The 26,429-nt window shown below is 40.0% G+C and overlaps 1 protein-coding gene across 19 annotated transcripts in view; it reads left to right on the forward strand.

Annotated features, from left to right (window-relative positions):
• Positions 1 to 26,429, forward strand: part of DLG1 (discs large MAGUK scaffold protein 1) — a 155,422-nt gene that overhangs the window by 47,074 nt on the left and 81,919 nt on the right. For 2 of the 19 annotated variants that reach the window (XM_018567477.1, XM_018567484.1), the window contains exon 1: positions 6,746 to 7,352. The exons of 15 other annotated variants lie outside the window; for them this stretch is intronic. In XM_018567477.1, coding sequence (XP_018422979.1) covers positions 7,119 to 7,352 — 234 coding nt within the window. In that variant the 5' untranslated portion in view covers positions 6,746 to 7,118. Of the gene's footprint in view, positions 1 to 6,745; positions 7,353 to 26,429 lie in introns of those variants that run through there. 2 more of the 19 variants (XM_018567491.1, XM_018567500.1) reach the window with 1 other exon arrangement.

Below are 26,429 nucleotides of genomic sequence, written 5' to 3' on the forward strand. Positions count from 1 at the left end.
ATATTTATATTCTTTTCTTTTTACCATTTACTACCTCATTTGATAAAGCATTCCACACCTAATTCACTCTTAAGGTGCCCATACACTGTGCGAATTCACACAGTATGTGCTGCTGTCGACACCCTTTCGGCTAGCATCCATCGATCAGCTGATGGAAGGAGTCCGCCAGAAAATCTTTGTGCGATCAGAGCCGGCAGCCAATGAGATGCCCGCTCTGATCGGGTATTCTGACGGGCCGGCGACCTCTGCCAGAATACAGTGTAAACAGCGGGGATTCCTCAATCGACACACCTGTTACTGTTGATGGAGAAATCGGCTCTATTTTGTTACTTCAGCCCACTGGTTGAATGGAAAAAATAGAGCAGTGTATGGCCCCCTTTACTGTGAAGAACTCCTTCCTAAATCGATGGAAAACGTATATGGACATTACTTAAGTTAGTCCAAACTGGTAAGATTGCAGTGGGTTCTAGCAGTACCTAATTAATGGGTTTGAGAACTCTGCCTAACATTACTTGCATAGTTTTGTTTATTAGCTTTCACTTAACTTCTTAATTGGCATGCTCTGTTGTGTACAGTATTGTGCACACGATTTGCAGCGGTCGGCAGACTGAATAGTTGCATTTAATTTTGTAATTTATGTTGTTATATCATTGACTAATCAAATATACATACCTACCGACCCTTTTTATAGCCTGTATGCAAATGCTCCTGTAAGGGCTGATGTACACTTGAGCGATGCATAGCTGTGACGTATGTTGATTTATGAATAAGCTAACGACACACTGCGATGGACCAAATAATGCATATGGTTTTTTTTTTTTTCTTTCTTTTGTAGCAATACCTGACACCACAATAGATAGTATGTGCATTGTGGTTTGCTGAAGTCCATTGTGTCTTGCCCCCACTACTGTACAGGGCTTTGGGTTTCATTCACAGTGTCTGCATGTGATTACACTGTACTAATGTGAATGGGGCCTAAGGGTTTTCATGGTCAGTTACCTCTCTGCAAGTTGTGTTTTACTAAACTGTTTTGTCTCAACAGTATTAAATCCATTTACCTGGCCTACTCCTGAGTTTAGTTTTTTGTTTTTTTAGTCTTGTTCCAATCCTGTCATTGTATAGTTTCTGCATGCATTTTTACACTGGCTTCCTGGAATTATCTAATGCTTTATTTTTCCATTGACCACAAATGTGTCGTACTTGTTATACTACACCTACCAAAATGTACTCATCCCTATGCTTGGTGCTGACTGCAATTTTACCCCACTTCATTTGCAGTTACGCAGTATGTATATGCAAGTATACTTCACATGGACTAATATATAAGGTTTACATATTCCTTTTTTTTTTTTTTAACATTGGATGCTACATGGCCCTTGTGTGGGCTATCCTCAACATTTAGGAGGCTCAGGTCAAAAACCTTCATTTAATCTGGTCTAACCATGGTTAGAACATTTGCCTGCACATTCCAAAGGCAAATTGTGCTTAGTAGCTTTATCTGTCCTTGTGGTGGTAGTATGACTGTTACATTCAGGGAGCCACTGTTTGTAAGATTTGGGAACCCCCCTTATTGATGCTTAAACTCAGAAAAGCTATGCTATTATATTTCTGAATTATTTTAATCGTGTTTTTGCCTGAATCTTGGAGGCCCTGTGATTTTTTTTTTTGAGGGCTGGGTACAAACTGGGTTTTATGAACTGTCAGACAATGTTTGATCTGCTTTCTCTGTTGATTTAAGACTTTATAATTCAAAATGCATATCCCCTCACGGAGAGTGAAATTTATTTTATAACCTCATGCAAAAGCAGGTGATCAGTACAGTTTGCTATCGGTTCTCAGTGTTTTCAGTATTACACAGTTTTTTTAAAAAAATTCCCTCAGCAGAGTTCTGCATTATTTATCACGTTCTGTTGCTTTTTAATATTTCATCTCTTCGCTTTCTATGCAAAGAAAGTCTGCTCCTGTCCTTTTACATTGTTTTTCCACCTCGGTTACTGTAAACTACATTACAATAAATTCATTTTAGGGTGGGTTTATAGCTTGTGTTTTTTCCACCTCTGTATAGTGTTTTCAAACCCTTTACCTATTTGGAACCCTTCAACTGATTTGTGCGTTACATTTTTTTTTCTGTTAGACTATTGAATTCTGAAAACCACAGTCTCTCCTGTGTGCTCATGTTTTTGGGCATAATGACATGATTTTTAAGCCACTGCAGGTATGTGCAGGCATCTCTTCATGCTTGGACTTAATACCTGACCACAGTAACCGGTCCTTGACAAAGTTGCTTTAGAGCTTGTTCACATCCAGACTAAAACCTTGTTTTTTTTTTTGTCTGGTCCAAAAATGCATACCTGTTCCTATGGTAAAAAGTACTGCATGCACTATTTGTTCTGTTTTGAAACACACAAAAATGCACGCAAATGCACTTGAAATTGAATTGAGGCAAACAAAATTTACAGGAACACATCAAAATGCATAAAAAAATGCAAATACCCATGTTTTCAGAAATGCATGCAGATATGAACAAGCCCTAAGGTGCAGTGAGTCCCAGGACTTCTTTTTTTTGAAAAAGTTCAAGCCCAAAAACGGCTAAATAATACAGACATACGAACACAAAAAGTTTTAAAATTGTCTGAAAACGCTCACTCACATGTGACTGGAGACTAATGTAAACATGAAGCAGATGCACAGGAAGAGGGGCATAGAAGATATCATAGAACAGACTTGAACAAATATACTTCTATTGTCAAAGTACACATGTATTGATAAACTATGTATATTCTTAATAAGCAATAAAAGAGCTTTAAAACAAGTCATCCCTGTGCTCTCTAGTCGATTTTAGGGCCCGTTCACATAATGTGTAGTGCAGCTTCTCTGTCATTGCATGGCACATGGAATAGTGTTATGTGCAACGCAGAAAAACGCAGACATGGTTCATTTTTTCTTAGCACACTGAATGGCACCGGGAAACAGCATATCGTACCACCCCCTTAATGTCCTGAAAAACTGACCGCAGCCCGCATGCTGAACCTGAACGTTTTAACATCTGGGCAGGGAGAACGGGCCCTTAGTTCCCTTATGAGGTGTCCGACAGGTGACTGACAGGTGGACCCGGTCGGAGGCCCAATGGTAGTTTATGGACAGCAAATATCACAACAAAGTCTCTAAAGTTGGGTTTCCATCAGGTTCTAACATCTTAGAAACAACTGCTGAATGGGCACCTTAGAGTGCTGGCAGCTTGCCAAGATACTGTTTAAATAATTTTCTGATTTCACTACAGAGGCATTATGCTTTTCTTTGCAAAGGAGATAAATGGGGGCTTGCGTTAAAGGGCTTTTACTGCTTGTTCAGAATATGTTAATACTTTAGTGTGCATGATCTGGGCACAGGTTCACTTTAAATTTTGTGGATGAATTGCTCCATGGTGGCTTCAGCTACACAGGTCAGCATGAGCTTGTTTACAGCTAATTTACTACTTGTTAGGAAGATGAAAAAAAATCTTACATTTCCCTAGTTGTGATCCGACTGTGGAAAAAATAAACGGTTACCAGATGGTATCTGTAAGGCTGGGTTCACACCTAGGCGTATCAAATATGCGCGTTTGTCGCGCGTTTCGACCACGATTCGCGAAAAAAACAAAACGCTTGCTCCTGAGGGCTACCTGGCTGTATCCCAATGGATACGCGCGGCAAATACGCCCCAAAGAAGCTCCTGTACTTCTTTGGGCGTTTTAGCAGCGCGTTCCTACGCGCTCTAAAAGGCCCAGGTGGGAACCATGCCCATAGGCAATCATTGGTTTTCACATGTTGAGCGTTTTACAGAGCGTGCTGTAAAACGCCCAGGTGTGAACCAGGCCTCATAAACTAAAATATGCACTTTTGATTTGTTATAATAGTGCAGCTTTATCTCTCTCTAAGATTTTTTAAAATTATTATTATTATTTGCTTGTATTATTGGAAGGTCATGTGATGTGCTGGTGAGATAAAAGAAAACAAAATACTGTAATGAAACATTTTGTCTGCCTCCATGGGGCTTTCTGGATATGCATATTTGTTTCAGGTTGGTGGTCATGACAGACGGGCAACTAGTATTTTTTTTAGGTCAGCAGTGGTGGCCTCCATATTTCTTCCAGAAAAGGCTTCCATGAAGAAACCTCTAATAGATTTGCCAGTTTTGGCTGCCCAGATATATATGGCAATCATTAATGTCACATCCTGCATAGATCAAAACGCCTTTCTTTTTCTTTGTAAATTTTGTGCTATGGAAACAGTCCATTATTTTTCCGTTTTCTTCTTTTTTCCCCGCATCTCTCTGGGTTTGTTTTGCTTGATTACATCACACACCATAGGCCTTGAAAAATAATTAATGTCTTTGCTTTCAAACCTTTTTAAAAATTAAATATATTGAGCGTGCCATAAGTGTTACTCAACTGGCAAATACCTATTGATCTTAAGCATTTCTGTCTTATCTTGCTGTTTGAGGCGAAGATTTATTAATGATGCATGTTGGGCTTTACACTTTGCATTTTGTGTATTTGATTGGTTTAGCTTAATTGATGGTAAGCAGAACTTTGCAGATCCTTAAGGCGGACCTACGCTCTGGTTTTTCTGCATATCTACCTGACTCTCTCTGGGGGGACAGAGGGCTGTTAACTGCTTAATTTTTTGGTTACACCCCCGCTAGCATTCTTGCCTAGGGCATTTGTTCCTACTCATGTAGCCTGGATTTGCTGAGAAGGTGAGTATTTATTTTTTTCTAGATGCCAGCATCGTAGGTAAGATAAGCTAAATTAAAGGCGGGCTGTGCTTTTGCAAATGAGGCCCGACTCAGGGATAGTGACCTTATGCTTGTTCTAGTAATCTGGAACGGGATGTTATTATTGACTTCATCCTACCTTAAAGGCTGAGGCCTTCTTTCCATTAAGGAAGCTGGCACGTAACACGTAACCATCCCAATTGCTATATGTGCTGTTCAAATCACTGACTAGTGACCCCTAAAATTTAAAGAATGATTCCGTTTTGTTTGCAAATGTATATTCAAATGATAGACATTATCTTGTAACACAAGACTGGCCGGAGTTCTGCTTTTAATGAAATTTCTAAGGAAAATACTTGATACAGATGGTTTGCATATAGAAGTAAACATCATTTGTGGTTTTGCTAGCATCTACATGGCTCGTGCTTCTAGTTGGAGATCATTGTTGCATGATATGATAGACGGCTTGCGTACTTGTTCTGGGTCTTTAACTGAAGTCAAAATCAGATTTTCAGCAAGGCCCCCTCCCAGTCTTGGTACATGTTTCCTTTAGGCCCCCTTCACACCTATGCATTGTCTGAATGCAATACATGGTAATACAGTTGTGTCCCATGGATCTACACTGCAGTACTCCCACAGTGCACAGTATTACAGCCCATTCTAAATGATGCGGTAATACACCACAACATAGGCCGATGTGAATAGACCATTAAAAGGCCTTGTCACCAACTTTAAAAAATTGCAGGTAAAAACACAGTAAAACTAAGCAGTTTAAATGCCTACTTGAAGTGTTGTTCCTTTCCATGCATTTTATTTGTATTATTCACTTGCAATGTGCCTTTGAACTTGCTAGAAAATGTGACTACTGTAGCTAGAGTCAATTCTCTAACCCAACCAGCTGCCTCTTTGTGCAATATAGCTCTCTTCTCTTCTGAGTCTCTGTGCTGACCCAGCTCCTCTGCCCCTCCCTTCACTCCAATACAAAATCTTACATGTAGCTGTGGGGGAGGAGTGAAGGGGATAACGATAGTGACACCAGAGTTACAGCTCTGAGGTTGCTGACGTCACATGGATAGCAGTGGTTGAAAGGCAAGTAAAATGCATCTAATAGTTTAAATGTACATATAATGGTAAGACGAGATTTTTGTCAATAAGTGGTCTGGCAGCAAGGTTTCTTTACACAAATAAGTGGATTAAATGGTGCTCTTTAAATACCTGTCTGGCACTTGACTTTGCCATTCTCTCATTTTTGGGTGGAGTTATCCTTTAAGAACCCAAAAAATAAATTTCTGCAAACCTTCAATGTAATTTGCAACTTCAATACCTTTTCGCACTTGTGTGTGTGCCCGTGCCCGCATGAGTGTCTATACATATTATGTGTACACTTTGCATTACAACTGTTTAAACACAAATCCCTACACAGTGTGATGGATTGTAACGGCGAGCTATACAAATGGAATTCTATATTCTGCATTATTGTTATTTTCCTTGTTAAACTGCAGAGCAGAAATGTAGGGTCTGTGTGGACTTGTTACACTCCTAAGGACTGTAGTAGAATGAAGAAGCACAGACCCACTAGGGCTGCTAAGGAGTGTTTTATTTTAGCTCACTATTTTGTAGTGTTTTCTCTGTAAGAAAGTCTTCAAGTGCACTTCCTTCCATTAGATTCTTCTTTACCTAACAATTCCGGAAAAAAGTCAATGCTGATGTAGCCTTTCTGGGAATATTTCATACAATAAGGATCAGTCATGGTATTGTAGTTGCTGTTTAATTGAAAACACTTAACTAATTGTCTATGAAGAAGATCAATTAGGATATACTTTCACTGTTTTTCTTCTATTTCTATGTATAATTCATGTCAACAGTGAGAAATTTCATTCGATTTTACTACAGGCGGTGATTGAAACTTGGTAATTTAGCCTTTCCCCACCCAGTACATTAAATCAGGCAGCCCTAGTGGGTCTTTGCAGTCAAATGCTTCTAGCATCCTACCTGCTAATCGACCTCACTTCCTGGCTTCAGTCTGCCTAGTTATCAGCTAACAAAAGAAGAGCAGCTTTTGATCCCTGCAGACCTCAGAGGCAAGAAAATCATGGGAAGCAGATGCCGTGTGAATTGCCGTTTTCTCCTTTTTCTGTTTACTGCAGCAATGAGCAATACCTTTTAGACATGTAACAGGTATAGTGTTCTGCATGACTAGACTCCAAGGGGAAACAATGAGCACAGCAAGGGACCAGGATTTTTGCTTTCTGATTTGGATGTGATGCTGCTGTAATTCTATCTGCAGTTCTTGCTGATCCTTCACCACTCGGCAGCTGGTAGAAGAGTAAGACTGCCTGGCAACCACCTGCAGAGCTGCAGAGATGAATTACATTTTCGGAAACAACACACTCTTGTACTCCCGCTCCAATCGAGGTGGCAATACTAGCTCCAGTCATAGCTCTGTAGGCCCAAAATTGAAGCCATGGGCAAAGAAGAGCTCTACAGATGAGCTTAGAGCTGAGCCAGAACCTTCTCGATGGCAGCAAATAGTGGCTTTTTTTACTCGCAGACACAGCTTTATTGACTGCATCTCAGTAGCTGCCCGCTCCGCCCAGGTAACTTGCCACTTGTTGGAATGATTTGTTTAAATTCTGAATGATTTGGAAATGTCTGTTTCTTTAAAAATGCTGGTTTGGGCTGGAACCATCTGAACCTGCGAAGGGAAATGAAATATTAATACTGGGATGCGTTTTTGTGCGTGGGCTTTGTTTGGTCTGCCGTGCATGCAGCGTTTGGGTTAGCATTTCATTAAATGGTTAATTTTATAAATGCATTGTATTTCAGTCCACTCAGCAGAATGTAATAGAATATGATGCCTTGCAATGCTCTCTTGGTTTTTGTCCAACAAATGATCACCCTTTTTAAAAATGAAAATGGATAAATGTTTAACATTATTGAAAAGCTTATAGCTATTATTTTGCTTCTGGAAGTTTAAAATATTTAAAAGTCATGGACTCGCTGGGTGCCAGAAATCAGTGTGCTTCAGTGCTTTCAAGTTGCACTGTCATGTTTTTAGGCACATTGGCAGAATGTGGTATTAACACTATCTAAGCCTCATTATGTTTATTGTTTTCTCTTTATTTATGACAATTATTGCTTTTGTATGTTCAGCTTGATTTAAAATATGCATTACTTGGTTCAGAGTATGAGGGCAGAGCTGAAGTCAAGTTGGCATTGATTGCAAACAAGAAGGATGAGTTTAACTATAGGATGTATCCTTAGTGCAATTGGTAAAGGTCTTAACTGTGCTAATGTTTTATTATGTAAGCAAATGTTCTAATACTGCAGTATAAATGTATTTCCGAATGTCTGTGGCAAAAGTCAACCTTGGCTATATTCTATAACCAAACTATTGTCGGTGCTCAGATCTGTCTATCTCCATTCCGACATTCCATTGTTTATGGAAAGAAACTACTATGTGGGGTAGTTTTGTAGTGATTTTAACTTTGAAAAGTGTTCAAGCACTATGCTTTCACTGCTTTAAATTGAGTAACACTTTCAATTGCTAACTCACTTAAACACAGTGCGGGGAATTTATCAAAACTGGAACAGACAGAATCTGGAGCAGTTGCCCATGGCAACCAATCAGCATCTCTCTTCAGTTTGCTCAGTCAAACTTTGAGAGATAAAAGCTGATTGGTTGCAGTGCAAATCTGCTCCACATTTTGTCTGCTCCAGTTTTGATCAATTCCCCTCCAGTGTGTAGAGTCCTGGTGACTTTGCAGTTAATATAGTTAGGCAGTATTTATATTAAGCTTGCATATTCACCTAAAAATATTTCAAATGTTAACCTGCCAGCATTTATGTTTTCTGTTCCACCACTTTTTTTGATTCCTATAGTTGTATTTTTTTCATAGGTAGGAGGGTTACACCACTTTTCACTATTGCAGCATTGCAAGTTCCAGCATTAACTGTCTATTTAAACAATAAGCCCTCGTTCACACCTGAACGTTTTGTAGTGCGTTCTACGCTCGACGAACGCTCTACAAAACGCTCAAACATCTAAATCCCATTGTATTCAATGGGTCTGGTTCACACCTGGGCGTATTTCAGCCCGTCCCTAACGCGCTTCAAAACGGCCCACGCCTGAAAAGGTACATGTACTACTTTGGGCCGTTTTTGTTGCGCGTTTCCATTGGGATACAGCCAAGTAGCCCTCGGAAACGCGCATTTTTTTTAACCGCGAATCGCAGTAAAAAAACCGCGCGACAGGCGTATTGCATATGCGCGTCTAGGTGTGAACCAGGGCTAAAGCACACCAGTCCATTGCTGAGGGCCTTAAGGTGCCCATACACTGCACGATGCTCATACGAGAATCGTGGAAGGCGTGCGACCGTTTCTAATGTACGGTTGCACGTCTTTTGAATATCGAGCATGTTGGAAAACCAGCCGACAATCGTACCATTCTCAGCTAGTTTTTAACATGATCGAGAGATCACTGCCGAACGGGCCGGTGTGCGCACGCGCACACTGTCCGTTCAGCATTGCAGTCATCGGAAGCCCGCCCCCCTGATGATCGCAAGTACGATCTGCCTGTCCAAGAGGGGCAGATCGTACGTTTTTTAAAGTACTTTACAACCCGCGCAAGACAAAAGTCTTGCGCGGGTTGTAAAGTGTATGGGCATCTTTACTTTGCTTTCCTCCTCCTGACAGCTTCCTTAACACCACCTCCAGCTCCCAGTGTCTGAAATCTTGGTAGATTGGTAGCATTGTGCAAGGCAATAGGACATTGTTTTCTTACAGCGAATAAACTTGCTGTTGTCGAGAATTGCGGAATAATCCTATAAATATTTAACTCCATTCTACCAGCACCCATCCACCATGTAATCAATATTTAAATAAAGATGTGTGTGTGCGTGCGCTTATGCTTGCATGTTTGTTTTCTTTTTTGGAGGGGGTGGCATGATATTTCAGTATGTAGCAATTGTATTGCTGTAACATAGCTTGTATTTATTTATGTTAAGTGGAAACATGTTTTCATATAAAATAAATATAAAAAATGATATGTTAAAATATAAAGAAAGATTCTCCAAGAGCTGACATTGGAGAACTGTGCACTTCATAATAATATAGATAAGGGGAAAGGAACTTGTAATACATTTTTAATGCACCCCAAGCATTCAGATAGCCAGTGTAAAGGAGAAAATAATACTCTGTTGTAATTGGACCAGCAGATTTCTCTGAATGAAAGGCCTTTGAACACACTGTAACTTTGTGCCAGTTTCAGTTACATTTATTTATTGATGGGAAGTAATGACAGTGGTTTTGTTTTTATATTGTTCTGGTGCATCCAAATGGCCCTGCTAAAAGCACAACGTAGGCAAATGTGCAGCAAATGTTGTTGTAAAGACTCCTCTCTGTCCATATGTGAACATTGCATATTAATAATCTAATAGCCTCAGAAAAAACATTTAAGTAGAGCTTTCAGTAGCGTTAAAAGTCTGTTCGTATACATTATTGATACTTAGCAATGTACAGAAACCGTATTTAAAAGCACCAGTATTTTACATAATTGTATCATCTCTGAGCCAGTATCTCGGTTCGGGAAGTACATGCTGATCCTTCTGTGTCTTAGAACTCTAGTTGCTGGAGTCTTCAGCCCTAATGTTCTCTGCCATAGATGATCACTCCTACTTTTGCATTCTCCATAACTAGTAAATAAATAGAAATCAGTAAGTAAATAGAAAACCCAATGTGGAGGAGTGAGACACCATGCTAATTGCTACAGCATGTATGTGTGGAGTTGGGGACATGGGATTGCACTCCTGAAGTTTAAAAGAGATATAGGAAAAAATTTAACTAATTTTATTGGATAATGCATTTATAATTCATATGTATGGAGTAAAATGTTAATCGGTAAGTTATTCAGTAAGCTCAAAATGTCCAGTGCACAAGTGTGTTATTACGGATTTGCTGATCCACATACATAGGGGTCCCCCTCATCATACTTATATTGCTTGGTGTGAATGCTGTGGAATGCTGATCAGTTTATAATGTCTAAACCATTGCACTTACTGGCCTGTATTCCAGATGGCTGCATTCAGTATAATGGGTAAACTAAATATTTCTTTTGCAAGAGTAAAGTTTACTTCAATTGACTATTACACGTGTGTGTGTGTGTGTGTGTGTGTGTGTGTGTGTGTGTGTGTGTGTGTGTGTGTCATTTTAAGCCCGGCGCACATGGGTCTGAGATTTGAAACAAACTTGGTGTCCTTATAGGAGAGAAGCAGCGGAGCTGCCACCGTTGACCTATTTTTCAAGGTGCAGGCTCCAGGGCTGTCACCCCAATCCTAGTTTTCTACTTGGTCAGCAAACTAAAAAAGAAGCATATGTATGTTTCTTGTCCCGTCACGTTATGCACATACTTTTACCTGGTTAGTGGCTTAGAAAGTATTGAAGGAAGTTTGACAGCTCTGTAGCATGTACCTTCAGAAGCAATAGTTGCTTCTTAGTCTGACGGGTTCTTATTTAGTAAATTTGTTCTTATGTTTCCTAACTCTTGCTTTGAAAAAGGACAGTGTCATGGTGCTTACGTCATTTTCCTTACTCCCTTCTCTTTCTATAATAGGTAATCTGTGTTAAAACCTTACCGGTGCTTTGTTCTGCAGAAGACAGCCTGCTGTGCCAACTGCATTTTACCGATTACAGCTTGACTGAACCTTGTTGTAGGAAGAAGCAATGCTTGCATTTATAACTGCATTCTAATATCTTTAAAAGCATATTTAAGCACCTTTCTTCAAGGCCTCTGCAGCTTCAGTCTTCGTGAGCTAAACAAAGATTAAACGGAAGTGCTGGTTGTAGAACTAAGCTTCTATTAGGCTTTAGCAAGCTTTAACAGTGCTTAAAGCTTGTTTAGAGCTACATCCAGTACTTCATGAAAATCTAGTACTTCTTGACTGCCACTGAAGGGTCCTTTTATGGCGTAAAGAAGGGAGCTTTAGCGCGCGCGTTTTCGCTACCCGAGTTTGCTAGTTTTTACAGGGTTTACATGCATACATTAAATTGTGTGTTTTCATGAGCAGAGCACATTGATGTAAATGGGCAAACACGCGCAAAATAATTGTCATCTGTTTCCAAGTCTTTGCTATTGATTCTATGGGTACAAGACATGCTTTAATCTACTAGAAAGAAACTCATGTACTTCTTCTGGGGACAGACGTTTTTCTACGCACAACACTACACTCAGGTGTGAACAGGGGCTATAGAAAAATGAGATTTCTTGTCTTGAGCATTTTAGTGTGGACAAATATGGGCAACAAAATGCCTAGGTGTGAATGAGGCCTAAATGTTTACCTAAAGCAACCCTGTCGGTATGACAGAAAAATTGAGCTTGCTGGATCATATGTAATAAGAAGTTTCTAGGGGGCACAAAGTTATACCTTCATTTGCTTCCACTGCCGCTGCTGCTATCCTGTAGTTCCGAGTGTGCCTAATAGTGTGTCCCCCGCTGGTCACTCTGATTCCTCCAGTGTGCACCCTGCTTACTTTTGGACTCAGTAGTGACATAGGTCATCTAATAACAGCGATGCTAGTATCAATAGAAGAAAATAAATATTTGTAACAACTTTCACAAGTTACTTCAGGTTTCAGTCTTTTATAATTGTGACAGAGTTGCCTTAAAGTTGAACTCCACGCACCAAAACATTTATTTAAATGGGGTGGCTAAACGCTGGATATTTGGGGCCCCGGATATTTACTATTCCCCATCTTCTGAACAATATCAGGCCACATGCCCTCAACATTTGTGCAGTACCTTGCAGATAGGGGGTGCAGCAAAGTGCAAGGCACCTTTTCACTATGTTGATGGAGACAAAACCTCATCCTCACATCCCTGGCCCAGTGGTTGTAGGGGTCCTTGGGGAATTATCGTAATCTGGAAACCACCTCTACAATAGGGGGTCCCCAGATATTTGGTCCTCCTCACGTAAATGACTAAGGGGGTCGGTACTCATTCACACAAAAAAAAGTTTTTAAAAAAAGGAACACCCGCACCTTATATCCAGTGGTGGTAATGTATTTGTTTCAGAAGTACATTGTACAGGTGTGCAACTTCACATGCAGGTATATGGCATCCCCAAGCATGTTATGTAAAGGGATATATGTAGTTTCAATCACCGCTGAACTGTATTTGTTTTTCTGCATTATTACATGTCCCCTTTCGCAGTGCCCAGCTACCCATGCCCATTTTTAAATAAAAGCTTGCATACTGGTTTTGAAAAGGGCCAGAAAAAAATTACATGATTCAGCTCCCGCAGACTAATTTGTTCAGGCACTATGTTCAGGGTTTGCCGACTTCCCTCAGTCAAGTGAAAGAGTAAGTATACCCCATGGTGCCAGTTCCACATATTTGAACAGGAAAACATTAAATCTTCATTCAAACAGTGCACACGGGAAAGGTGATATACTTTCAAAAGTCACATAAAATTGCCGCGATGCATTTATTATCATCTAAATTAAGGAAAATGCTGATTTGTAATAAAGAGAGTACATCCCTACATTTACCACCATCGGAAAACCCTGAAATTGGAATGTTTCCAAATAAAATGCTAACCATTAGAACCTCTAATAATTAGGACCTTCGTAGGGAGTATGCAGGTGCAATCTGTGTTGATCAGATTTGTAAGGTCTGGATTTCTGTTTGCTATTGATACCTGTGGTGTCATCGTGCCAAGATTAAAAGAGACCTCAAAAGGTTGTGAATGCTGTAGCAAAATTATTTGTCTATGACTGACGGGCCCAGGAAATACCACCCAAGTTGACTGATGCTAAAAGAAGTCTTCAAGAACTCTAAAAATTAATTGCAGGTTCTGCAAATAACTCTTGCAACAATTGATATCAAAGTGCATTCTTCTACATTCAGAAAGAGATTACACCAATCTAGCCTGCATTTCAGGTGTACCAGGAAAGTCTTTGCTGTCCATTAATAACATTAGAGCCAGATTACAGGTTGCCATTGAACATCTAGGAAAAAATGAGGCCTTCTGGAACACCTTCCTGTGTACAGTACTGATGATCAAAGATAGTATGACATATTTGGCACATGGTGGTGGAAATATTACAGTTTGGGGTTGCTTTGCTGCTTTTAGGTCTTGGGCAGCTTGCAGTCATTGAGTCAACTATACATTTTATATTGTATCAGAATGTGAGGCCATCCGTCTGAAAGGTGAAGTTATACCTGAAAGTGATGTTTCAAGACCATATTGATCTGAAGCACACTAGCAAATCCACCAAGCAATGGCTCAGAAAGAAGAAATGGAGGGCTCTGCACTGACCTAGTCAAAGTCTTGATTTGAATTGATAAGGAAACACACAAACCTTTTGCAAATTTAAAAATTGTGCGTACATGAAGAGTAGTCTTTAGATTCACCAGTCTCCAATCCATGTTGGAGACTGGTGAGCAGTTATGTAAAATGCCTACCAGAAGTCATATCTGTAAAAGGGAACAATACCAGCTTCTGAGGCCAAGGGTGTACTTTTTCCAAAGTACACCATTACATCTACTGATATATATATATATATATAATATATATATATAACATTGTTTGAATGAAATGCTTCTTGAAAAAGTAAATTTCAACGGGATGTGTGTGTATATGTTTAATCTCTCTCTCTCTCTCTCTCTAGATAGATCTATATAGATAGATAGATCTATATATTTATTTGTATATTACTCCTCTTCCCTTACAAGCCTGACGTGACGTTGTGTGGGAAGCGTTTGTATTTATTGTATCCTTTTTTTTTTTCTAGTGTCATTTTTATTGCTCTTATTAAGGTCCCTTGGTGGACTAAAATATATTGACAATCTTTTGTGCTTTATACCTTTTCAATAAAGAAACACCATTAGGAGGATTCCTACGAGTGCCAGCTGTTTTTCACTCCAGTGCCACAATAGTACTGGACAGCTAGTACGAATTGGCCTATGACTTATTGCACATGTAGGATAACCTGACCCATTCCTTTCTGTTTTTGCACAAACTTAAGATATTCTTATTAATTAACCTAATCCGTTGACTGGGTTGCATTGTTTGTGCTTTTCAATATCCAGTGCTGGTCTTGGATCTGCTAATTTGGCTAATTCTGTTGCTGTGTTCTCACCTCCCCTGGTGCACTTCCAGGTACATTCCTTTTCTCAGCTTTCAGAGGCCTTGTCCTAAGTGTAGTGTCCTCACTCAGGCACCCGTGTCCTCACGTTGTATCCTCCTCGTCTCAATTCCATGTACCCAGGCCTTGTGCAAGGTGTAGTGCCCTCACTCAGGCACCCGAGGCCAAACATTGTGGCTTCCCCTGGCTCACTCACAGGTACATCTCCTTCTGTGTTCCAAGGTCTTGTCCGTGGTGTAGTGCCCTCACTCAGGCACCCCATGCCTCACGTTGCGTGTTCCTATTAGTTTGTTGTGGGATCCTTTCCCTCAAAACACGTCCCTAGGTTTGTTTGGCTTGTCAAGTTATGTTTTGTGCAGTCTGTCCAAGCAAGTTTAATGAGATCCATCACTTGGGACTAACTTAACTTCAGTCATGACCACTAGGTCTATAGCCAGAGTATTTTAGTAACACTTGTATTATTTTCCTAGGTTATCTCAAGTGGCCGTGTCCATGTCAAAGTCTGTATGTTTTTTCTGTACGCTGTTTAGATAAGGAGGCCTCTTATTTAATCCGAGTCAGTCCTCCCGTGGTGTAGCTGATTCATCACCGTCTGCGCCTGTCTTGTGAATAGTTTTCAGTCCTCTGTTAGAGCAAAGTGAGGTTTCATGCGTGTAATGGTAACGTCCAGTCAGTGTCTTGCTCTAGACCAGTGTGCGTTTCTGTCATGTCATTGTTATCGCTTGCCTGCCTGTACAATATTCTGGTATTCCTAACTCCACATTGCACCAGCAAGTTATTGTCCACTGTACTTCTATAGTGCATGCACTTGGGTTGACATAGAATGGTCTTTGCGGTTTCAACCGCTTATAAGTAAATTTTATATCCTAACAAGTGCAGTTTTTGCCACTTAATCTTGTGGTATAGCTCCGCTGTGTGAATACCTGACGTGTGTCACGTCAATTACTTACCGCATTTCAGCAGTTATGCTCATTTTATGGGTAGAAGACATAGTTTGTGGTTCCACTCTAGTATGAGTACACAAGGATGTCCCCTGCACACCATACCGCAATCAGGACCAGTGCTTGAAATAGCAGTGGTGCTCGTAGTGATGTCCACGCATGGCGCTGTGCATATCCAGAGTTAACAGCAATGAAGATCACCTGCACTCGCAGGATGAAATAATCCAAGTATTCTTTATTGAAGAAACATGTCACATGTGTAGTATAGCCTGTCACCCTGTCACTGTTTGCCCTGATGAAGGGACCCTGCATGGTTCCAAAACACTGGCTATTCTACACATGTGAGTTGTTTCTTCAATAAAGAATACTTGGATTTATTTCATCCTACGAGTGCTGGTGATCTTCATTGCGGTTTCCTCTCTAATATGGATATTTCTTGTTGGTTAATACTGCCACTGCAGCTTCTTATCATGCTTGTCTGGCCTTGTCAGAACACCAAGTACATCAGTGCTCCTCATGTCATTCACGTCCTATCTAACCCTCAGATAATAATAGAGTTTAACTGCTCAGCTACGTATTATGACTTTCTGTATTTATCACTCGTTTGTATATTGTTACTCATATATTGTTACTATATTGTTACTCAAATGATCCCTGTTAATACTAATCTATCTGTTATTTTTGCCCGTTTTAGGCGTACCTAAGCAAAGTGGCCATGGGCACACCCCAGGCCATATTATCGTATCGGCACAACTCCGTCGTCCAAATTAGATTATCCATTCACTCACCTTTTTTATTTCTAATTTCAATTCAAAGTATGCTCCTTTTAGGGGTACCTAAGCAATGTGGCCATGGGCACACCTCAGCCCATATTAGATTATACGGTATATATATATATACACACACACACACACACACACACACACACACACACACACACACACACACACACACACACACACACTATAATCAGCGCAAAATTATAGCTAATTTACCTACAAACGTCACGTGGTAATAATAATCTGGCCACTGGTGTGTGTGTGTGTGTGTGTGTATATTATTATATATAGATTATTATGACCACTGACGTTTGTAGGCTAATTAGCTATAATTTCACCCATTACAATTTTTAGCTTTTTAAGGCATTTCATAAGGCACTAAACTAACAGAAGGCTTGTTTTTAGCTTTCACTGGCTTTACCAGCCAGCCTAGTGTGCAATTACGTTGAGTTTCTGCTAATGCTTTAACCTTGTCATGCAGGCAACTCTCCATAGTCTGCTTCTCATGTTGCCATGGTGTCACCATGGATAAAATTATCTGAGTTGGTTGTCACTTGCATGGACTTCTTGTGTCATTTGATTGAATATTTCGTTTTTATTCCAATGAGGATAGTAGAGCATATCCTCTACATTTTTAATTTTCTTTTTAATACATTTATACTATCACCAGGTGAATTTAGTGGCTACACTTACAAAATTGACACTGTGTAATGCAGTTCTGATTTAATGAACTGCTTGGGATACTATTGTTGAACGCTGTTCTGCCTATGTTCCTAATTACATAGTATTTGAGGTTGAATAAAGACATTAGTCCATCAAGATGTAAGATTTCTCAAAAGGCCTGTTCAAGTGGGTGATCAGATAGGTCAGAATTGCCTGGTATGCATCCTCTAAACCAGTGGTCTCAAACTCAATTCACTCAGGGGCCACTCGACCAAATATTTTTCTCCCATGGGCCAACTCGCCAAATTTCATACTTTAAAATAAAATGTAACTATATCCGGTATGGTACCACGGACACCAATACACACACAATGAGGCCCCATTCGTATCTGTAGGTTTAGGTGTGATTAGGGATTCCTGCGTCAAGAACTTAAGTTTTCCTGCAACAGGAATGCCTAATCTGGTGTTTACAAGCGGCAGCTGTCACCCGTTCAGGTTAATGATCAGGGGACAGCTGCTGCATGTAAACGCCTGCATACCGCATGTAATGGTATGTGATATATGATTACATTTGGTTAGGAATCAATCACTCTCCCTGGACGCATTGATTGTGCATCCAGGGAGAGTGTTTTCTAACCGCATGTAATCATATCGCATAACATTACATGCAGGTGTTTACATGCAGGTGTCACCTGATCATTAACCAACTCGGGGTCGGCCGGCCCTAGAGACCTGCCGGCCGTAAAAAACCGGCCGGCCGAGAGGTCTCTAGATCTGAACGGGCGTCTTTAGACGTCCGCTCAGACACGCCCCCGGGAAATGGGCGTTATTTAAAAACAGGCAGCGATGCCTGTTACCATACAAGCGATCCGCCGGCTGTAGAGCCGTCGGATCGTGTGTATGGTGTGCCGATTGGTGTGTGTGTGTGTGTGTCCCCGGCCGTTCTCCCGCTGATCCCGGGCTCCGCTGTGCCCGATGCAAGCCCGGGAACAGCATGTCGCCTGTGTCACAGGAGATCAGAGGGAGCCCGTTACACGAGCTCCCTCCGGTCCCCTCTCCTCTGCAAGAATGCGGAAGTGTTGTATAATACATCACTTCCGCATTCTTGTGTCACTGGAAAGAAGCTGATGGAGCAGATCTGTGCTTCATCAGCTTTTGGGGGGGTCCTAGGTGACATTAGTGGTCTTAGAGACCCCTGATGTCTCCATAAAGAGGACCTGTCACATATTTTGCTATCACATAGGGGAGTTTAATTAGCCCCCGTATGTGATAGCAATAAAGTTTAGTGAAAAAAAAGTAAGTCCCCCCCTCCCAATTTTTTTTTTAAAGTTACACATTAAAAAAAGAAAAAAAAAAACAACCAAAACATTTTTTAAAGTCCCCACCCATACATACACGCATGCAAATATGCGTCGGGGGCGCATACGTGCAAAAAAGACTATTGCGCCCATTACGCTGCACTTGTTACTGGTATGGTCTGCTGCAGACCTCACTAATCAAGCCGAGTGCCCGCACAGTACCGACAGAGATGCAGACCGTGTAGCTTCCCCCACAAGTCTGGTACGCGGTCCGTGACTTGTGGGCTGGCTGTGAGCCACATAGTACCGGCTCGCGGGCCGGTACTTTGAGACCACTGCCCTAAACAAATGGTCTGATGTACAGCATTTCTTTTCTGCGAGGGGCAGTTAAGTCACAAGAAGAACCTTCCTCCATTACTTCAACACTGCATCCTGTTCTGACTCTTGCACCCGTTGAAAGCCAGCCTATTATTGGCCTCTCTAGTATATGTTCTCTGTATTGCACAGTAGATGACGGTAATATAAAACCATAGGTACTATAAAATGAGAAGAAAAAAAAATTATGAACACTCGCAAAGCTAGTTTTTCCATTACAAAACATGATGTATTATGTTTACAAGGTGATATTTTAACTACACTGTTTTTTTGCAGTTGTCAGGTGATGTATTTGTATTGTGTGTCAAGGTCACCAAATATTTAGATATTAAATATTTTCCAAAAAGAAAAAATACTTTCAACAACTCTGCCAACCCTTTCAGTGTTTCCAAATATATTTCTAAAGGTTTTATTAAACAATGTCGTTAACAAAGACAGACAGTTACTTTCTTGTTGAAGATATACCCCCAGCCCCTTCCCAAGCTGTCGAATAACCTTCTATACAGCGATGATCTTTAAGATACTAAGGATGAAAAAGGACAACCAGTACATCATTGGAACTGCTCATGTAGGTTTACCTATGCTTTACATTCCAGTGAGGAAATGGTTACTAATTCTTCTACTTTTCCCACCACAACCTCCTACTACTGTGGAAGTCCAGCCCACTTGCTTATATAGCGTAATTGGATATGTGTGGAAAGCATGGTCAACAGCACACATTGAATGCTACAAATGGGGTTTCTTTCTTTAGATATGAGAGGGTATGTAGCTCCCTCTTATATGGTAAATGCTAAAAAATCATCAGCAAACTGGGTACTGACTTATTGGAGAAAGAGAGACTGCTAGAAAGCCTATTATTGCAGTAAGTTCCAGCTTATTTCAGTGTGTTAACTGTTTTCAGTACATAATAGAAGACCAACTTGTATATATGCGCATTCATAAACAGACTTAATGCTGGTTTTATTTGAACTAAGAGATTTATTAGATAAACTTATAACTGCATACTTTCTTAATCTGAACAACACAACTGATTATTTCCTATCACACCTAGGGCACTTAGAAAACAAATATAATGCTCATACCATAACACTGGCATGATATGCAATGCCGTGCGCTGCAAAACAAATGCAGACATGCCGTGTCACACGGCAGGTCACCACAGCGCACAGTGCTGAATTGAGAATACACTTTGTACATGCCAAAAGTTAGAAAGAAAAAAAAGTAAACCTTTAAACAGACTAGCCTGCAAGCTAAAGCTGAGTGTTTTAGGGGCAGGCTAGTGTGAATGAACCCATAGAAATTTGGTTAGTGTAAAGTTTCCTGTGTTATGTAGGTAGCATTTTTTCTGATGTTGGAAGCAGGATCATTAGGCAAATAGAAAGGGGGAAAGGAAGCCTGAAAAACAAAACTATTGCAACCACAACATTTAAAGATTGGTAAGCTGTAATAAAAAATGTTTATTTTTTTTTGGCTAACACATATTAAAAAGAAATGGGTGGGGGGGTGGATATGGACACACCTTCTGGGGGTGCATCACCATGCGGTCTGGACTTGCGCTATTACATCTCCACAATACAGAAGACGACCCACCGACAGCAGGAAGCAGAGAAGCTGGAATTCTTCCTTTTTGTTTTGTAACCTAGAGATCTACTTTAACCACTTGCTGCCCGGAGCAATTTCTTACATTTGCACACACATGATAAAATCTGAATTTTTGGCTAGAAAACGACATGTTATGTCGACATAAAGAGATTTATTAGATAAACTTTGGCGACATAATTTTTTTTTATGTCGCGTGGTATTTGCGCAAATGTTTTATCAAGCCAGTATTTTTTGCAGAAAATACACTAAAATGAAATTTAGTGCACAGAAACAGAATATAATACTCAATTGTTTGGTAAAATATAAAAGACGTGGTCGGGGAAATAGCTGCCAAGCATGTCAAGCCTTAAAATTCTGTGCATCCATAAAACGGCAAAAAAAAAATACAATAACCAAAATTTCTCATAGGTGACGCTTTAACTGCTTTTACTGCTCATCAGTTTAGTGTTATCAGTGATTGATGGGCTTAGAATTATTGCTCTCATTACGACGCGATGATATGTAATATATGTGTGGTGCAATTTTCATTTTTGCACGTATGAACATCTGATACGTGTTTGCGTTGTAGGGGCGGGGACTTTAAAAATGTTTTTTATCTGTTACTTTCATTTCTACAATTTTTTTTTTTTTTTAAAACAACTGTATTGCTGTCACATAGGGTGATAACACGACCCCTATGTAATAGCAAATATAATGTGACAGTTCCTCTTTATGGAGACGTCAGAGGTCTTTCAGACCCCTAATGTCACCTAGGGACCCCATAGCAGTTGATGAAGCAGAGATCTGCTCTGTCAGCTTCTTCTTCTGGCTCTGGGAGCCGGAGAATGTGCACAGTGACACCGGAAGTGATGTAATGCACTAGAGCTGCAGCTAACGATTATTTTCAAAATCGATTAGTTGGCCGATTATTAAGTTCGATTAATCGGATAAACAATAAAATACATTTTAAAACATGGCTCCAGTGATGGGGCTACTAGTTTGTATTGAGATTGCAGTCCATCACAGGAGCAAGCTTCGAGTGGTGGAAGTAAAAAAGAAAACAAATAGTGTGGTGTGCAATATAGTGAAATGGAAAGTGTAAAATTATACAGCAATGAATGCAGAATGGCACCGGCTATAGAGGACTACAAATCCCAGCTATAATACATTATACAGCACAATGCAGAATACCACCAGCTATAGAGGACTACAAATCCCAGCTATAATACATTATACAGCACAATGCAGAATACCACCAGCTATAGAGGACTACAAATCCCAGCTATAATACATTATACAGCACAATGCAGAATACCACCAGCTATAGAGGAATACAACAAATCCCAGCAATAGTACATTATAGCTGGTGGTATTCTGCATTGTGCTGTATAATGTATTATAGCTGGGATTTGTAGTCCTCTACACAGCGCAGTGCAGAATATCACCAACTATAGAAGAGTACAACAAATCCCAGCAATACATTATACATACAGTGTATGATGTATTGCTGGGATTTGTATTCCTATGTATAATATACAGCACAATGTACCATCAGCTATAGAGGACTACAAATCCCTGCAATACATTATAGAGCACCATGTGTGGGAAAGTGCAGGCTTACCTGAGCAGTCTTCCAGCAACTTGCTTCTGAGATAGGGTCTGCCTGAGATAGGTGCGTCGTGTAAAGCGTGGATGCGGGTCTGGCAGCGGTGAGCGTGATTTGGGGAGGAGGTGCAGCGTGTGTGGAGCCGTGAACAGGGCCAACTGATCGGAAGCCGATTAATCGATTATTGAAAAAGTTGACAACTTTTTCAATCGATTATAATCGATTATGTCGATTAGTTGTTGCAGCCCTATAATGCACATCACTTCCGTGCCCAGTGATCAGGGCTGGAAGCCTGTTGATCTCATTCCGATCCGATCCATCATGGGAGACCCACCTTGCTGGTCCCGGGCTTGCACAGGGGTTAGGAAGGACTGTCACAAATGCTCCATACCTGGAAGTACCGATATTTTGGGGGGGATTGAAGCAGTAAATAAAGGGAATGGGAGAGTATGGACAAGACACAAGCAGCCACCTATTTGTGTCTGCTACCAAGTTGCAGCCTTATATTTATTTTGTATGAAATAGGAGTACAGAGTTGTTTTTAAGTGTCATTTTATTTCCAGATCAGTAAGTGAATAATTAAATTCCACAATACAAGGTATCTAAATAGACCTTAGATTTGCATCCTATTTTTTTTTTCTTTTTTTATTCACCTTGTGATTCTGCCAGTAATAAATTTTTGGTTCTAGAGTGAGAACTTATTGCACTGCATCTGGGGAAGAACAGCGTTGTGAACCTATAACAGAAAATGCTTAGACTACAGGACACCTCCCTTGCTCTTTATCTCCATAAAATAACAGAACTGGGAACAATGCCAACTGATGATGTGCTAGAGAGACAGAATGCACAAGAAGTGATCAGCTCCCAGGACTTCCGGGAGAACAGATATAAATAAATGTTTTCAAAGAGATTGTTTACATTTTCCAAGTATGCTTTTTGCTTTAACTGTAACTTGTTGGAGCCAGCAACCTCAAAAACTTTCCTCAAAACAAGAAAGCGCTTTGGTCTCAGCACGAAGGGGTTCAGTTTTGTCAAACTCTGGCTGCTATGGCCAGTTAAACAGCATAAATAGGCACCGTTTGTACTTTAAAACAAATGCATTTATCATTTTAGGCTCCTTTAAGGTGACATCACCGCTCCCTCCCACCTAGTACACAGATGAATACTTACCAATGGGCCCAGACTCCATTGATTGCTTACATCCTGTGGTGGATCTCGTCTTCTGGCTGCGACTGTACAATACATTTTTATCGACTTCTATGGGGCTTGTCTACCTCCGTCTCCCGGCTGGGAGATAAATGCCATAGAAGTCAATTATAGAAGTACTCCTAAAGCTAGCGGAGCGCCATTAAAGTGAATGGAAGTTGTTGAAAGAAAAAAAAAAAACACCTGCTTCCCTGCCTTTCCTCTGCACGTATTGTACCCACCCTCTGGTCGGCTCATGATACTACTTTTGATTCTGCACTCCTTATGTCCCGGCCTCCCGGGATGTCTTTGACACTTTGGAACTTCCTGCTAAGCGACCCTGCTATTTCTTGCCACATGCAGAGTGCCATTCAAGTTTATTTATTTTTGAATGATCAGTCTGTTGCGTCCCCGGTCACTCTATTCGACCCTTCATGGTGTCCTTATTTAGAAAAGCTGTTCAGAAACGTAAAATGAGGGAGGCTAGTATCAGGGAGTTGGAGGCTGCCCACTTGCAGGTTTCGGACTCTTCTGAAGCCACTCTGTCTCAGTCTAACCGTACGCATCTCTGCTATCTTAAGGGTGATGAACCTGATTCACTTTCTGCTAACCGTTTACAAACCCCAGACCATTCCTACACGCCATACCGGCTTAACAGAGAACTATGAGGTAAGTGTTTTTCCCCATAGTTTTCTTTAGGGTTACGAGAGGACATCTACTAACCTACCGTGACCCGAAGCTCATTATATAGCGGGCTATTGCCCGCTGAGTGAGTAATGTTGCGGAGCATAACACGGAGTTGATAGCAGTACCGGTTATTAAGTCTCCTGAATGGTCAAATTACCAGTTCAGTTTAAAAGAGTGTTAAAACATGACATTTGTGCAACACATTGGCATGAGAAAAGGCTGTTGTAAATAAAAAGAAAATGTATATCGAGAAAATACTGTACACTTCTTTTACAGCTGGAATGTGACAATGTATTGTAAGTTTGAAATATTTGAAGTATAGGGCTACATTTGGTAAGAACATGTTTTTCATTTGTGAACTTCCTCTCAGATCTAAACTTTATCATTTTATTTGCTTGTTATTTTTATCATGTGTCTATGGTTTCTAACAGTGTTCGCTATTTAAATTCTGGAAAAGCTCTTGTATTGCATTTTTTTTTTTTTATTTAGTAGGTAAAACGGAGGTAGAATTTTGTCGGTCTAATGTCTCTAAGCACTGGTTTGTCACTTATCTGACCTTTTTCTATGTCACATTTTAATCTTTACTAGGAATTGATTATTCATGCTTAGAAATGGGGTTGTCCTGTTTCATTCCAGTGGTGGCGTTTAATTAACGAACGAGTGAGTGAGCTACAGAAGGAATTGTATTTGGTTTTCCTACCTCGTTAACTGTCCTTTTATGTATATGCCTTTTTCTGGGATATATATGTATTTTTTTTCCCCTCTGCATCTCTGTGTTTACATGTGTGTTAGATATAGAGGCAATTGAAAGATTGTGATTTAAAGACCTTTTGCCATGGCAAGTCTTTCTAGAAATGCAGTGGAGATGCATCAAAGACTACAGCTTTCTTCAATATCACACACTCGCCAGCCTTTGCAACAAACGTGTATGCAGAGATCTTACAGCTCTTCAACCTTGCCAGCTTCCTCTAAGAGTAAAGGGAAATTTACTCATCTGCGCGACAGTGTAAAAAAAAGTCCGACTAGAAGCACAGCCAAAGTAAAAGCAACGAGTGGCTCGTGGTCTGATGGCTCCTGGTCAAATTATTCTTTTGTGAAGGTATTATTGTAGCATTTCTTCTTTCCAGGTGATGGTTTTACTGGCAAGCTTAGTGTAGTATATTGGAGGTGTGCATGTAATTTCTGCATTGTTGCATCTGACCTAGTGTGCAGTTTTTGTATTTCTCTGAAGTTTTTCTGTTCAATATAATGTTGTGTGGATACTTCACCTGTGATAAAAAAAAAATATTGGTTTAAATGGTGACATTTTGTGATAGTCATCATCATGTCAACTATGTTATTATATTTAAATGTACTTGGTATAAATGGTTCATTGATGGACTGCTCCTTACCCTGCACAGTGAGACGTTTTAATCTTTTGTGAGCGTTTATTCACCCTTTTTATACAGTCTCATGGTTAGTTTAATGGATAGAAAATATGTATTTGTTATACTTTGAAATCTTGTATACTTTATTGCTTTAGATATTAACCATATGAACATACCTTGTTTTTTACCCTCTACTTTTATTTGCTCACTTATTACTTGTAATTTTACATATACCAAGATTGAAATGTGCTGCACAGCACAACAATTTATCTGGATTTGGATGGTTTAGTCTGAGCATATACACAAACTACATTTTACTTTGTTTTTCTTTTGGTTTGTAAAGCGGGTATATCTAAACATGTCAACTATGTAATAGTAGGGGAGGAGTTTAGGGGTAATATATAATTGACATGCTTTCTTTTGTGTTTTTTTTTAACTTGTATAATTTTGGTTGGGGGATTTGGAGTTTAAATGTATGTCTATAAATAGTTGCGTGTTTAGACAAAAGTTTAAAATTATTCAATTTTTTTGATGGCTAAATTTGTATGTGTGTGACATTATTAATAATGAATATGCAATTGAGATATAACTTGTATTTCTTTCATTGGGAAGTATAGAATATTTTCAGTAAGCGCATATTTTGAGTTTATTATAAGGTCTACCTAAGTAATGTTTGTATGACTTCAGTTTTGTACATGCACTTTGACTGCATGTTCAGTACTGCAGTAGGGTCACTATGCATGTTACAATCTTACTGTAAAAGCTTTGTACAATAAACCTTTGATTTGTCCAAACTATGTAATGTGAGGACGTACCTAAACAAACCATTTATTCTGCATCCAATCGTACAGGCCCTTGCACTATATAGTTTAGTGCAGCTAAAGTAGGGAACAACTAATTGATTAAATCGAATATAATCGATCATGAGAATCGTTGTGAACAATTCTCACTATCAATTTGTTGACTCGATTAGTTCAATGCGCAGCCACTCTGCTCCTCCGTTCTCCTCCCTGCTTGTGCCGTCTGCAGCAATCTGTGTCCCTTTCAAT

The sequence above is a fragment of the Nanorana parkeri genome, unplaced genomic scaffold, assembly GCF_000935625.1.
Source record: "Nanorana parkeri isolate BGI_ZX_2015 unplaced genomic scaffold, ASM93562v1 scaffold29, whole genome shotgun sequence".
In the NCBI taxonomy this organism is placed as follows: Eukaryota; Metazoa; Chordata; class Amphibia; order Anura; family Dicroglossidae; genus Nanorana; species Nanorana parkeri.